A 12,561-nucleotide genomic window follows, 5' to 3' on the forward strand; every position below is an offset into this window, starting at 1 on the left:
GCCACCTGATTTCTTTTGATTGGGGCATTTAGTCCACTTATATTTAAAGTGATTGTTAATAGATATATACTTACTGCCATTTTATTGTTTGTATTTTTATCTTCTTTGTAAAGAAGACCCTTTAACATGTCTTTTAATGTTGGTTTGGTGGTGAACTCCTTTAGCTTTTTCTTGTCTGGGAAGCTCTTTATCTGTCCTTTCATTGTAAATGATAGTTTTGCTGGGTAAAATAGTCTTGGTTGTAGGTCCTTGGTTATTTGAATATTTCTTGCCACTCCTCTCTGACCTGTAATGTTTCGTTGAGAAATCAACTGATAGTATTACAGGAGCTCCCTTGTAGATAATTAACTGCTTTTCTCTTTCTGCTTTTAAGATTGTCTTATTGCCTTTAATCTTTGACACTTTAATTATGATGTGTCTCGATGTGGACCTCTTTGGATTCATCTTGTTCAGGAGTTTCTGTGATTCCTGGACGTTTGTGTCTTTTTCCTTTACCAGGTTAGAGAAGATTTTAGTCATTATTTCTTCAAATAGGTTCTCAATCCCTTGCTTTCTCTCTTCACCTTCTGATACTCCTATGATGTAGATATTATAATACTTGATATAGCTCCCAAGGTCCCTTAATGCTAGTTATTTTCCTATTTATTTTTTCAAAAAAGTGTGACAATTTACCCTCTTACCAGTGGTTGATGTGCTTTTTAAATCAGGTTGCAGATTGGTGGCAAAAATATTCAAGTTTGAGATACTGATTAACTGCTAAAATACAAATAGTTTGAATTATGGACTGAATGGAAATACATTATTGTAAGAACAAATAACCAGACAAGGTAGCAGCAAAACTGTTTCTGTTTTGAGAACAAAAGACCTAGCTTTGATTTCTTACTGATATAGAGAGTTTTCCTGTACTCACCCTTAAAGAATGCCATGCTAAGTAATCTTCCTGGAACCAAATTTATTCAAAAACTTCAGAAAGTGCTGGGTAAAGCTCACAGAGATATCTAAACCATAAATTATAGAAGAGATAACATTGGGTGAAAGGTTTTGAGGATAGAAGTGACTATGTCCATCTTTAGCACAATCTAGCCTCCATGGACAATTTGACTTAAAGAAGTACCATGTCCCAATGCTCTGTTACGATTAAATGTACCTCCACACCCACATGACTAAGTGAATTGGACCACTGATGATCTATGACCTATCATTATTGTCTTTCTGGATGCTTTATCAGTAGTTTGGGATTTATATGAGTTGATATAAGAAAACTATTGCATGAAATGTTGTCTTTCCATATTGTTCTTCACTGTACTAGTTTGGCAAATGCATATCTTGCAGCACTCATCTAAAAGGTGTGATACTAGATGGAAATAAATACTAATTGTACTCAAGTTTCTTACCTCCCTGAAGTTCACACAAATGTGTGAAAAATTATGTGTAGAAATATGGGTGACTGTCAGATGATTGTATGGAAAGAAAAGTCATACTTCAATTGGTGGTGATTTTATGTGATCTAAATCAAACAAACGGAAAAATTTAGAGTTAAATACTTTCTATCAAGAGGTTCTGTTATGTTTCTACATGTAATAATATCACATTTTTGTGGGGGTATATATTGCAGGTCCAAAATAGAATGGAAATCTTTAAGATGTGAAAAGAAAATTAGCCAAGTGAATTAGAATCCAGAAAAAATAAAAAATTGCTGTATCTCAGTGATGTATGAGGAAAGGAACTGAGTATTTTGAACTTTGTATTTAACATATTTTGTATATCTAGCTAAGGATTATGACCTCCTCCTACCTAAGTCACTAGAACCATTGGCACAATGACCTGGGAGCAAGGTACAAATGTCTATTTGTTCAAAGATTCAGTGTTATACAGATTTCTTGAAATCATAGACCAAGCTGTCCTTCTAATACTGCTTTAGTACTAACTTTCTGCTTTCTCTGTGTAAACAAGAAATTCTTATGTCATGCTGAGTTATAATAATTCTTGGACTGATGGAATAAAAAAATATAACTTAATGGTTGTGTAACATTAGTCCAAGTTTTAAAAATTAAACTCTGATATACTCCAATACTGTAAACATCATGTTTAGTAGTGGAGTTTTTAATGAGAAACAAATTATTTGAAAGATTACAAAAGTAAGATGGGATATAAAAGTAATCTTAAAGCAGTGAACAGATAGCATTATTTTGGCTCATAAATCTAGATAGGGAATAGGGTTTTTTTGGTTTATTTACACTTTTACTGTCTTTGCCAAAGTGAACAAAATGTGGAAATATGAAAGGGGAACATTTGATACAAATCAGAGATAATAGGAGAAGATGTGGGATAATGAGAGCCGGTATCCATATTCAGAAAAGCAAGCTTTCCCTAGAAACCTTAGCTGGAAGTCAAAAGAGAAGCTTTAAATTCAACTCTTATAACTTGCACTAACTTTCTTTTTTTTAAAGATTTTATTTATTTATCTTTAGAGGGGAAGGAGAGGGAGAGAAACATCAATGTGTGGTTGCCTTTCGTGCATCCCCTGCTGGGAGTTGGCCTGCAAGGAACCTGCCTGCAACCCAGGCATGTGCCCTGACTGGGAATTGAACCTTGATCCTCTGGTTTGTAGGCCTGTGCTCAATCCACTGAGCTACACCAGCCAGGGCTGCACTAACTTTCTGATCCCCCTATCAAGGATCACTCAAGAATTCTTAAAAAAAATATGTCTTTAAAATTTGTTTTAACAAATGTCCCAAGAGGCTAGTTAGATACACTTAGCCTTAACTTGGAGGCTTGCAAAGCCAATAATTTTGACATACACTTCCTGTTCCTATTAATTGACAAAAGTGAATGGAACTGTATTTAGGGAAGTGCTTAGTTCTTACTTTATCATCCTGCAAAATAAAATTGCTGGCCTGGTTCCCATCCACAACTTAGTTATTCTTGAACTGGAGACCAGAAGAAGCTTCCACTCTGCTAACAATGATCAAGTAAGCCCTATTGTGTCAGATATGATACAAGGTACTAGAGATACAAAGATGAATAGTGCAGATCAATATGGAAAGTGCTATGCTAAGAATAATAATAATAAGTGCTATGCTAATAATAATGCCTTAGAAGGAATACCTAACTGTGTCTGGAGGAAAGAGGGAGGGAGGAAGGCTGAGAAAGCTATGCTAAAATTGAGTCTTAAATGATGGACAGGAGGATTTTAGCCAGCAACCAGAGAAAAGCTTGCCAGGCATACAGCAAATGGCCAAAGTATCAGTAACAATCCACTGGCAGAACCTCAGGAAAATAAATCAAGGAATACAAGATAGAACAAAGAATGCAAAATAATAAGCCTTAATCAAAGGTCACTGGTATGACAACGATGGAACTAACATTTTTACTGGAGGGTTCAGAGGAATTTTCAAGGAAGAGATAGATGGCTTTTGTTCTGGGTTACAGGTAGAGTAAAATTGGTGAGTGGAAGGAAAAAAGAAAGTTATTCTAGTGGGTAAAAATATGCAAAAGGCAGATAAGCATTCAAGTGGATGGCCACTCTCTCTCTACATTCTCACCCTAGATACCTCATTCAGTCCTGTGACATCAAACACTATTGTGAGTAGGTGTCTTCTTTATTTAGACCTCCAGCTGTAAATCCTCCCTTGAGCCACCATCTATACCTTCACATGCTTATATGGAATCTTCGCTTAAAGGTCTTACAGTTATCTCAACTGTTTAATGTTCAATACTGAGCCCCTGCTTGTCATTCTTTTCCAAGCCTGCTACTTTTCCAATCTCCTATCTCAGTTATTGGTACCATCCTTCAACCAGTTGCTCTAGCAAAAACCTAAGCAGCATCCTTGATTCCATTTTCCTTCACCTTCATATCCAGTCCTTCAATGCACATGTGACTCACTCAAAAAGTACATCTCTGCTTTGATCTCTCTGTTTCCTATGATTGATCTTAGCCTAGAGGCTGAGAAGCAATCTCACTTCATTTCCGGAGTCCACCTGATCATTTTTGCCTCATTCTCCTATCTGGTTTCCTTCTTTCTTCTTTGGTCTTCTACTATCCATTAGTCATTCAATAGCCAGAACTATCTTTTAAAAATATCAGCAAGATCTTGTCATTCGTTGCTTTAAACACTTCCATAGCTTTGCCTTGGTTCTAGAACTAAATCCTTGCCAATATCTAGTCCCTGTCTAGCTTGCTTATCTCAACTCCAATCTTAACTTGTACCACCTGCTCCAGCTGCTTTGGCTTTTTCTCAGCTCTGAACATGTGCAAGGTCTTTCCCACTAAGTGCTATCACACCTAACATTCTTATTCCACAAGTGGGAAGGTCTCCCTTCCTTTCTTCCCATGGTTGTGTCACTCATTCAAGTTTTCATCCAAATGTCATTAAAAAAATATGCCTCCTAATAGTCCTACCCATATTTTTCTAAATCAAAACCATACTTATTTCCTTCTTAGAACTTAAAGTATAATACATTTTTTTTCATTTCTCTCTCTTTCTAGAAAGTCCCAGCTCAATGATGAACATAGCCATTATTTCTCTTTAAACACCACATATCAAATACATAGTACAGTATCTGGTTTAAAGCACATGATCAATAAATATTTATTGAACAAATGAATGTCAAAGTTAATAATGTCTTAAGACTATAGATAACGGTTGATAGAATCAAGTAAATGAACATATGATGTAAAATAAGGATTAAAAAAGACCATTTGGTTTAATCCTTTGGATGTCATTAGTGACAGTAGCGAAATTGGAGTGAAAGGCAGATGTCAGAGTACCATGGGTAAAGAGTGAAATAGGAGATGTCAAATTGGAGAACAGTAAGTGTTATAAGATGCTTGACTGAAAGGAGAACAATGAAGGGTGTGTTGCTACATTCTTAGGAGTCTAAAAAAGTTATTTTAGATTTTTGTTCATGGGTGGGATTTGTGTGTATTTTCATGCAAGGAAAAGGAAACAGCTAAGACCAAAAGGCTAAAGATACAAAGTGGAGAGGGGTGGACTGTGGAGTATGGGTATAGAGAAGATGGAGTTGGGGAATAGGACCTGGAGCCCAGGGGAGGGGTAAGTCTTGTACAGCTGGAAGGACGTCTCTTCCTTTGAGGGGCAGGATATTAAGGAAGGTGTCTTTTAGTCTCCATTTCCTCTGATAAAAGTAAAGAAATAGAGGCTGGTATAGGGGTTAACATAGTAAACAGGCTTTAGAACACCAGTATGAGTAATTGAGAAGCATTGACCCAGAATTCATAAAAGGAATACTGATTGTCAATGAGGTTTCAGTTGAAACCATACTATGGTACCAGTTTCTATAATTGTGTAATTCATTTATCAATCAAATGTGTGTTAGGTGTATACTATGTTTTATATACTTTAGTTGCTGTTGAAAGTGCCAAGGTAAATAAATCACAGTTTCTGTTGTCTAGTGGGGGAGAGAAACAGGTATACTAATTAACAAAGCCTTGTGATGAGAGCTATACTAGAGGATCAGTGGCTCGAATTAAAGATTTCAGACCTGGAGCTGTTCTTGATGAGCACAGAATCCTGGAGGAGGAGACAGCTCAGTGGAATGGAGGAAGTCATAGAACTGAGATTTGCAGGTGGTGAGGGCAATTAGGCAGCTGCCAAAGTTGCCTATGAAGGTGGAAGGAGTTGGTTTGGACAACTGCTCTTGTGTGGCTGTGACTCACATACCTGAATTCCTGATGAGTGTTTGAGAGTGACCTGGAAACCCACACATGGCCAGTGATGACAACTAGAGGGTGATATAGCCAACTAGTGAAAACATCAAAGGAAGAAGGATTGAACACAAAAGGAGCAGTTAACAAGGAGGAAAATGACCAAACCATTTCCCAGTCTCTTGGCACAGGGGCATTTGAGTATGAATATCCTTCCAATTTTATTCAAAATCCACATAATAGTGTTCAGAACATTAAAGAAGTGAAGGATTTAATGTATGATGGCACAGAAGTTTCAGAGGGCCTAGTAGAAAGAACTGGGAAGGAGTAGAGAGAGAGAGGAGAGAACTGACTCATGATGCAGCAATAGATGAGGATACCAGAGAGTCAAGAATGGAAATTCTTGTGTTGAGATGTCAAAAAAATCTCAGATGTGACATACTTCTAGGATCTGCACAGGACAGAGCACCGAATGGTGTCAGTGATCTTCGGATACCAGCAGCCTTGGGTGGATCCACTTGTAGTCAAGGGGTTGTTGGCAAAAGGCCCTTTCTGAATTCTCTCCAAGGCCAATGCTGGGAGTAAGGAAACAATTTATTGGTCTGTTATTCCCCAAAGAAAAATGCCCTTTAACCTAATATCTGTTCTGATTCAAAATTTAGTTTTGACAAGCAAGCAAAATATAACCAAAGACACTGAAATAGAGAACAGGCTGACAGTGACCGGAGGGGAGGGGGGAGGGAATTTCAGGGGAAATAAGGGAGGGATTTAGAGGAACCTATATAAAGGATACATGGACAACAACTGAGAAGGGTGGAAATGGGAGGGAGGGGGGAGGATGGGGGGTGGGACAGGATGGGAGTAATAGACAGAAAACTGTACTTGAAAAATAATTAAATAAAAAAATTGGAAAAAAAATTAGTTTTGAAGTGGCTTCAGTTTCTCTGATTATGAAAGAAATACATACTCACTGGAAACAATAAGGTAACACAGAGAAGTCTGAAGAATAAAATAAAGATCACTTATAAATTACAGGGGGAGAGAATATAATCCCTGATAATAGTCCATATCTGGCACCAATAGCATGCCCTGACATTTGTCAGTTAGGACTCTGAAATGCACCTTATCAGTCAGTTTTCTTTCTCTCCCTCTCCTATCCTCTCTTTCACTCCCCATCTTTGGCACTGCTTTCTTTCTGGCTTCATCCCGGTTCTCCCCACATTCAGATCTCAATCATTTCTGGAGTGGAATCACTTTAACTTGAACTGGTCCACTATTTCAGTAAATACTGCATGATGTCTCTCCTGCAGCTGTTGGGTTGCAGGCTCTGCTCCAGAATCGCTGTGGCTGTGGCCGTGGTGCTCCGGATGCTTCTTTTGGTCCTCCCAAGGTCCGAAACCGTGTTGCTAGGGCAAGTTCAAAAACCAGTTAGCTTTTCACTTCTAAAAAGAGAAAATGCCACATTGGGGGCAGGGCTAACCCATCCTCTACAACAGACCCTCTGTGGGGTACTATCATTTATTCACCTGTGAGGTACCCTGTTTTTTACTAGCAAGATCTCTTGCCCAGTCTCTTGATCCAGAAACAACAGGGTGGGCCAGAATGGTGAATGAGTCTCTGTCAAATAAACGTTCATTTCAGTTGCACATCAGTTGGGAGAACTCTGAAAAATGGCTTCAGCCCCCTGAAAATAGCATGTGCGTAATTCTGGTTTTCTCATTCTGCCTCCAGAGAAAGGAAGAAAAACAAGCCTAGCAAGAATAATGCTTTCACCTTTTTGAGCTTGATAAATTTGTCCTTTATTTTACCACATAAGTCATAACTACCATATATCACAACACTGCTAATTTTTTCCTTTCTTCCTTCCTCCCACCTATCTCCTGCCACTTCCCCAGAAGCATAAAGCTTTCAACATCCTGCTGTCCATTAGCATAAATAAACTCATGCTTATAAAGTAAAAATAGGTTAATGCTATATTTGTTAGAGGTTGCATTACCAGAAAATGATAAAAATATTCTTGAGTAACAGGTAGATCATATACTTTAGGGAAATAACATGCTTTCATTGTGGTTCCCTGAAAGTCAATTTTGTAGCCGTAGATTAAAACCTTAGGTCTCCGCACAAGTTACATTTCCACTTCAAAAACTGTTAAAGCATATGGTTTCTCAGGACATGACCCTTCGTGTTTTCATTTATTTTTCCTGTTGCCAATATACTATAAGCAGATTTAATAAGTGAAGAAAGATGAAGTGCCATTTAAATTCAATCTTTGCTATATGAACCAATGGGTAGTGTTATAACTTTTCTCCTTGTTTTTATATCTCTGTTGTTAAATTTTATGTAACATTTATACAATAGATAAGGAAATACTGGGCTAAAAAAGAACAGAATTGGCAAGAAATGGAAATGAGAGATCTTCGGCGTCTAGAAGAACTGAAGAAATTAATGGCTGAACAGTCTGCAAAAGACAGAGAAAGGTAAGAGAACAAATTTAAATTGTGTGGTGATGGAGGTGGTGAATGGATCCTCCATTGTGTGTTAGGATAAACACTATCAGTGGGAACATTTTTATACTTAATGTATACTTATATTCACAAATGGATAAGCTAATACTTAGAATGTATTTTAAAATTTCATATTTATATATGAATCACTAGTTTTTAATTTTGTTCCTTAGATAGCTTCTTAGTTAAAATCCTCACAGAAGATTTCAAAGTATTTGATTGCCCACTGTGTGCAGTAAGTAATACTGGCTGCTATTGTGACTAAATATTTTGGCCCAGAAAGAAGAAAGTATTATTCAGTTGAGTAGGGAGACCCACTTACTATGGCTGAAGCTTGGGTAAATAATATACAGTTATATTGTGCTATACAGTATTCATTCTACTGCACTCAATTTTTCTGTACCTATATAGAAAGCCCACCTGGATTTCCAAAGATAATGTTTATTTTATTTTTTTATTTTAATGATTTTAGAGAAAGGAGAAAGGAGGTGGGACAGGGAAAGCAACATTGATGTGAGAGAGAAACATTGTTCAGTTGCCTCTTGCATGTGCCCCACTGGGGACTGAACACAGGCATTGTGCCCTGATGGAGAATTGAACCTTCTGGTTTGCAGGACAACATCCAACCAACTGAGCCACATCAGCCAGGGTGATAATGTTTGTTTGTGTTTTTTAGAGCTGGAAGGGACATTTGTGATCAACTAACCCAGTTTCCTCATTTTATAAATGAGTACACAAAGAAATTAAAATTATTTATCCAACATGATTGTATCAGTCAGGGTAACTGAAGAGACAGAGACAACATAGTAATTTGAATAGGAAAAGCTTAAAATAAAGAATTAGTCATTCTAACAGAAAAACTGTTACATAAAAGGATAAAGAACATCCTGGGGATAAAGTAGGGTTCCCATGGCAGAAATAAATTTGGAAGTTTGTTTCCCATCCTTTTCAGTGTTTGGAATTCAGACCTTATTGTAGAAGGTGTGGCTGTGGCCCACTGCCTGGTGGAGAAGTTCTTGGATGGTCTTAAGAAGATCTTGTGCATAGTCAGCAGGCAAGCAGGAAATGCTCTACCAGGGTGCAGGAGGCCAAAGCTAGAAATCAGCCTGTGATATGCTTGCAAGACTCAGTGGGAATTGGACTGTGGGAGTGCCTCTAAAATCTGATGAGAAACTAGGAGGTGCCATCGGAACTCCACAGGCACAAGCACCACTGGGCGTGTCTCACACCTGCCAGCAGCCGTGGGGCAGGGGCAGGAAGGGTATAAACTGGGACCAGGAAGAAAAGCTGCTTTCTTCTACAGCATCTCTCGAGCACTCTTTTCTAATGTGACATTGTGTCAGCTGAAAGGAGAAATAATTACAGGGCTCAGCTCTATTTTCGCACAGCAGATAATAAAGGGTAGATTTGGAGCTGTGAGACAATAAACCAGTAACTGACAGTTATCTAGTGTTGCTAGCTCCTGAGTGGACTTTCACAAAAGATGAATTAAGGATAGTTTTTCATTTGGATAGTTATGTGATAACATAAATCACAGTCAGTTTTCTTTATAGTTATTCAATATAAAAAAAGTTTTCCTAAAAACCAAAGAGGGGTAGGATCAATGGTGGCAAGTGGGGATGGCTGGGGACGGGGGAGAGGAGGGGAGAAAATGAAGACAACTGTACTTGAACAACAATAAAAAATATGGGAAAAAGTCTTAACTCTGTACTTTCTGTCCAATTTTGCCGTGAACCTAAAACTGCTCTAAAAAATAAAGCAATTTTAAAAATTGTCTCTTAGACTTACTGATAACTTTGGAGGACATAATCATTTTTCACAGTGAGGTTCATTTGTATTGATGAAGCTTCCTTTGTGAACTGCAGGACACTTATCTCAAACTCCAGTCGCAAGATTGCAGAGTGAAGCTGGAGTTTCACATAGATGCCAGGAAGCTCCTAAAGACTTTCTCAGGACTTCAGAATTGAGGTTCTATTATAAAGAAAACAGGGAATATAGCAAAGCCCAGGCTCAAGGCTAGGAGGTGAAACAGCCAGAGAGAAACCAATTAAATAAGCACAAACCAAGATATAAGTGGAAATCATAAGACAGGCTATGCCATGGGTCAGAGATAAAGCACACACACACAACTACACACTAAAGAACTAGGCAAAGGTGACTGGCCGAAAAGCTGATTGGACAGCCTGAAACTACGCTGAGGAAACAAAAGGGAGCCACAGGAATTAGAGAGGGTGGAAAAAATGGAACACATGTGACATCCCAGCAGTGAGAGGGACCTTCTAATTTCGTTTCTTCTAATTCTTCTAATAAAATCTTTCCGAACAGCCAGGGAGTTGAACCATTTTAGTCTTTTGCTTCCTGTGTTGATAATTATCAAAATTAGCTGACTCAGAACTCCAGTTGAAAAGCAGAAAAGGAAAATCAGATTAATCTCAGGGGTGTCAAACTCATTTTCACTGGGGGCACATCAGCCTCGTGGTTGCCTTCAAAGGCCGAATGTGATTTTAGGACTGTATAAATGTAACTATTCCTTAACAGTTAAGCAAGAGCTCGGCGCTGCCGCTGGGTAGAAACAAGGTGCTGGGCCTGATAAAACAAGGGCCAAGCCTTGTGTTTGCCACCTATGATCTACATTATATAACAGGATAAAATAAACACATTATAAACATAGTAAAAATTACCAAGGACTAGGAACGAGAAGATGAGGGTTTTAGTGTTAAATCTTCCTGGAATAGTGTGTAACTCAGAGAAAGTCATTCTTTTAGCCCACAGGTGGCAAATACAAGGCCCGAGGGCTGAATCCCTTCACTTTGTTTTATCCAGCTCAGAACCTTATTCCTACCCGGCAGGAGTGCCAAGCTCCTTGCCCCTAGTTAAGGAGTAGTTACGTTTACACAGTCCTAAAATGACATTTGGCCCTTTGAAGGCAACCACGAGGCTGATGTGGCCTCCTCCGGTGAAAATGGGTTTGACAGCCCTGCTTTAACCTCTACAACACTCTGTTTTGTCCTTTGTAAATTTGAACTGGATGACTACTGTGGGCTAAGAGAATGATCCACTGTTAAGAGTCTATGATCTGTATGCTCAACTCATATGAAAGGTTGTAATTAAGATTATTATGAATCTCTGCCCTGGCTGGTTATCTCATTTAGTTGGAGCATTGTCACAGTATGCCAAGGTTGCAGGTGTGATCCCAGTCAGGGCACATGGAAGAATCAACCAATGAATTCATAAATAAATGGAATAGCAAATCTCTCTCTCTCTCTCTCTAATCAACAATACATCAAATATAAATCAAAGGAAAAGATTATTATGAATTCAGTGTTTGCATGCCAATGGAAAATCAGTGAGAAAGGCCATTAAAAATGAGGATAATATATCAGGAAATAATTCTCAGAATATTTTGGATCATATTGTAGATAAAAGCACAGTCCTCATTCTGTGATTTAGGAAATGAAGTTCAACATGTAAAAATTGCTGGTAGCCTTTGCTTCTGAACCAGAAGTTGTATTTTTTTGTAACCATCCTGAAACTAACAAATTGGTTTATTGGTTAAAATGTTTTTCTCTACTACTGAAATACAATTCATAATCTCGTATTTGATATTATAATTGTACGCACATTTTTCTCATGTCAGAATAAGAAGGCTTGCAACAGTTTCCACATCTGTTAAAAACACGTATACATAGCCTTGAGGGTTTGGAAACTTCTATTCTTTATTTTCTTTCCCTATATTTTAAATTCTAAGATAAAATTTCTTGAAAACAGTATTCATAAATTAACACATATATTAGGTTAAACTATAAGCAAATTATATTTTGTGGGTCAAAAATTGTTTTTTAAGTATTCATCATTTCATGCGGTTTAATGTAATTTTTAAACTTATTTATTTTATTTTTCTTCTCAATCTCTTATAATATATTTTTGGTTCTTATTATTTCATTGAAATTGTTGCCAAACTTTTAACTACCCTGCTAAATACAGTAACATACCACTGTATTAGCACTTTGGCTGCCATAGCTGGTGACTTAAACAATAGAAATGGATTTACTCACAGTTCTGGAGGCTAGAAGTCCAAGATCAAGTTGCCAGCCCAGTTGGTTCCTGGCGTATAGATAGCTGCCTTCTTGTTTTATGTTCATAAGATGGGGGGAGAGAGGCAGCTAGCTCTTTGTGTTTCTTCTTATAAGGGCACTAATTCCATTATGAAGGCATACCCTCATGACTTCATCTAAACCTAATAATTCCCCCAAATCCCTACCCCCAATTATGATTGCACTAGGCATAAGTACTTCACATATCAATTTTGAAAGGACACATTGCATTTATAGCAGCCATTTGTGTAAAAAAGTTATGTACTTATGAATTACCTACTTAGTATTAACTATT

The 12,561-nt window shown here is 37.7% G+C and overlaps 1 protein-coding gene across 4 annotated transcripts in view; it reads left to right on the forward strand.

The window, feature by feature from the left end:
• The window catches only part of CCDC148 (coiled-coil domain containing 148), a 258,987-nt gene that overhangs the window by 199,647 nt on the left and 46,779 nt on the right, over positions 1–12,561 (forward strand). For all 4 annotated transcript variants that reach the window (XM_037044667.1, XM_037044666.1, XM_037044670.1 and 1 more), the window contains one exon: positions 8,027–8,145. In XM_037044667.1, the coding sequence (XP_036900562.1) occupies positions 8,027–8,145 (119 nt within the window). The remainder of the gene's footprint in view (positions 1–8,026; positions 8,146–12,561) is intronic.

Source organism: Sturnira hondurensis, unplaced genomic scaffold, assembly GCF_014824575.4.
Source record: "Sturnira hondurensis isolate 20B ecotype Veracruz unplaced genomic scaffold, ASM1482457v3 Scaffold0004136, whole genome shotgun sequence".
NCBI classification, from domain to species: domain Eukaryota; kingdom Metazoa; phylum Chordata; class Mammalia; order Chiroptera; family Phyllostomidae; genus Sturnira; species Sturnira hondurensis.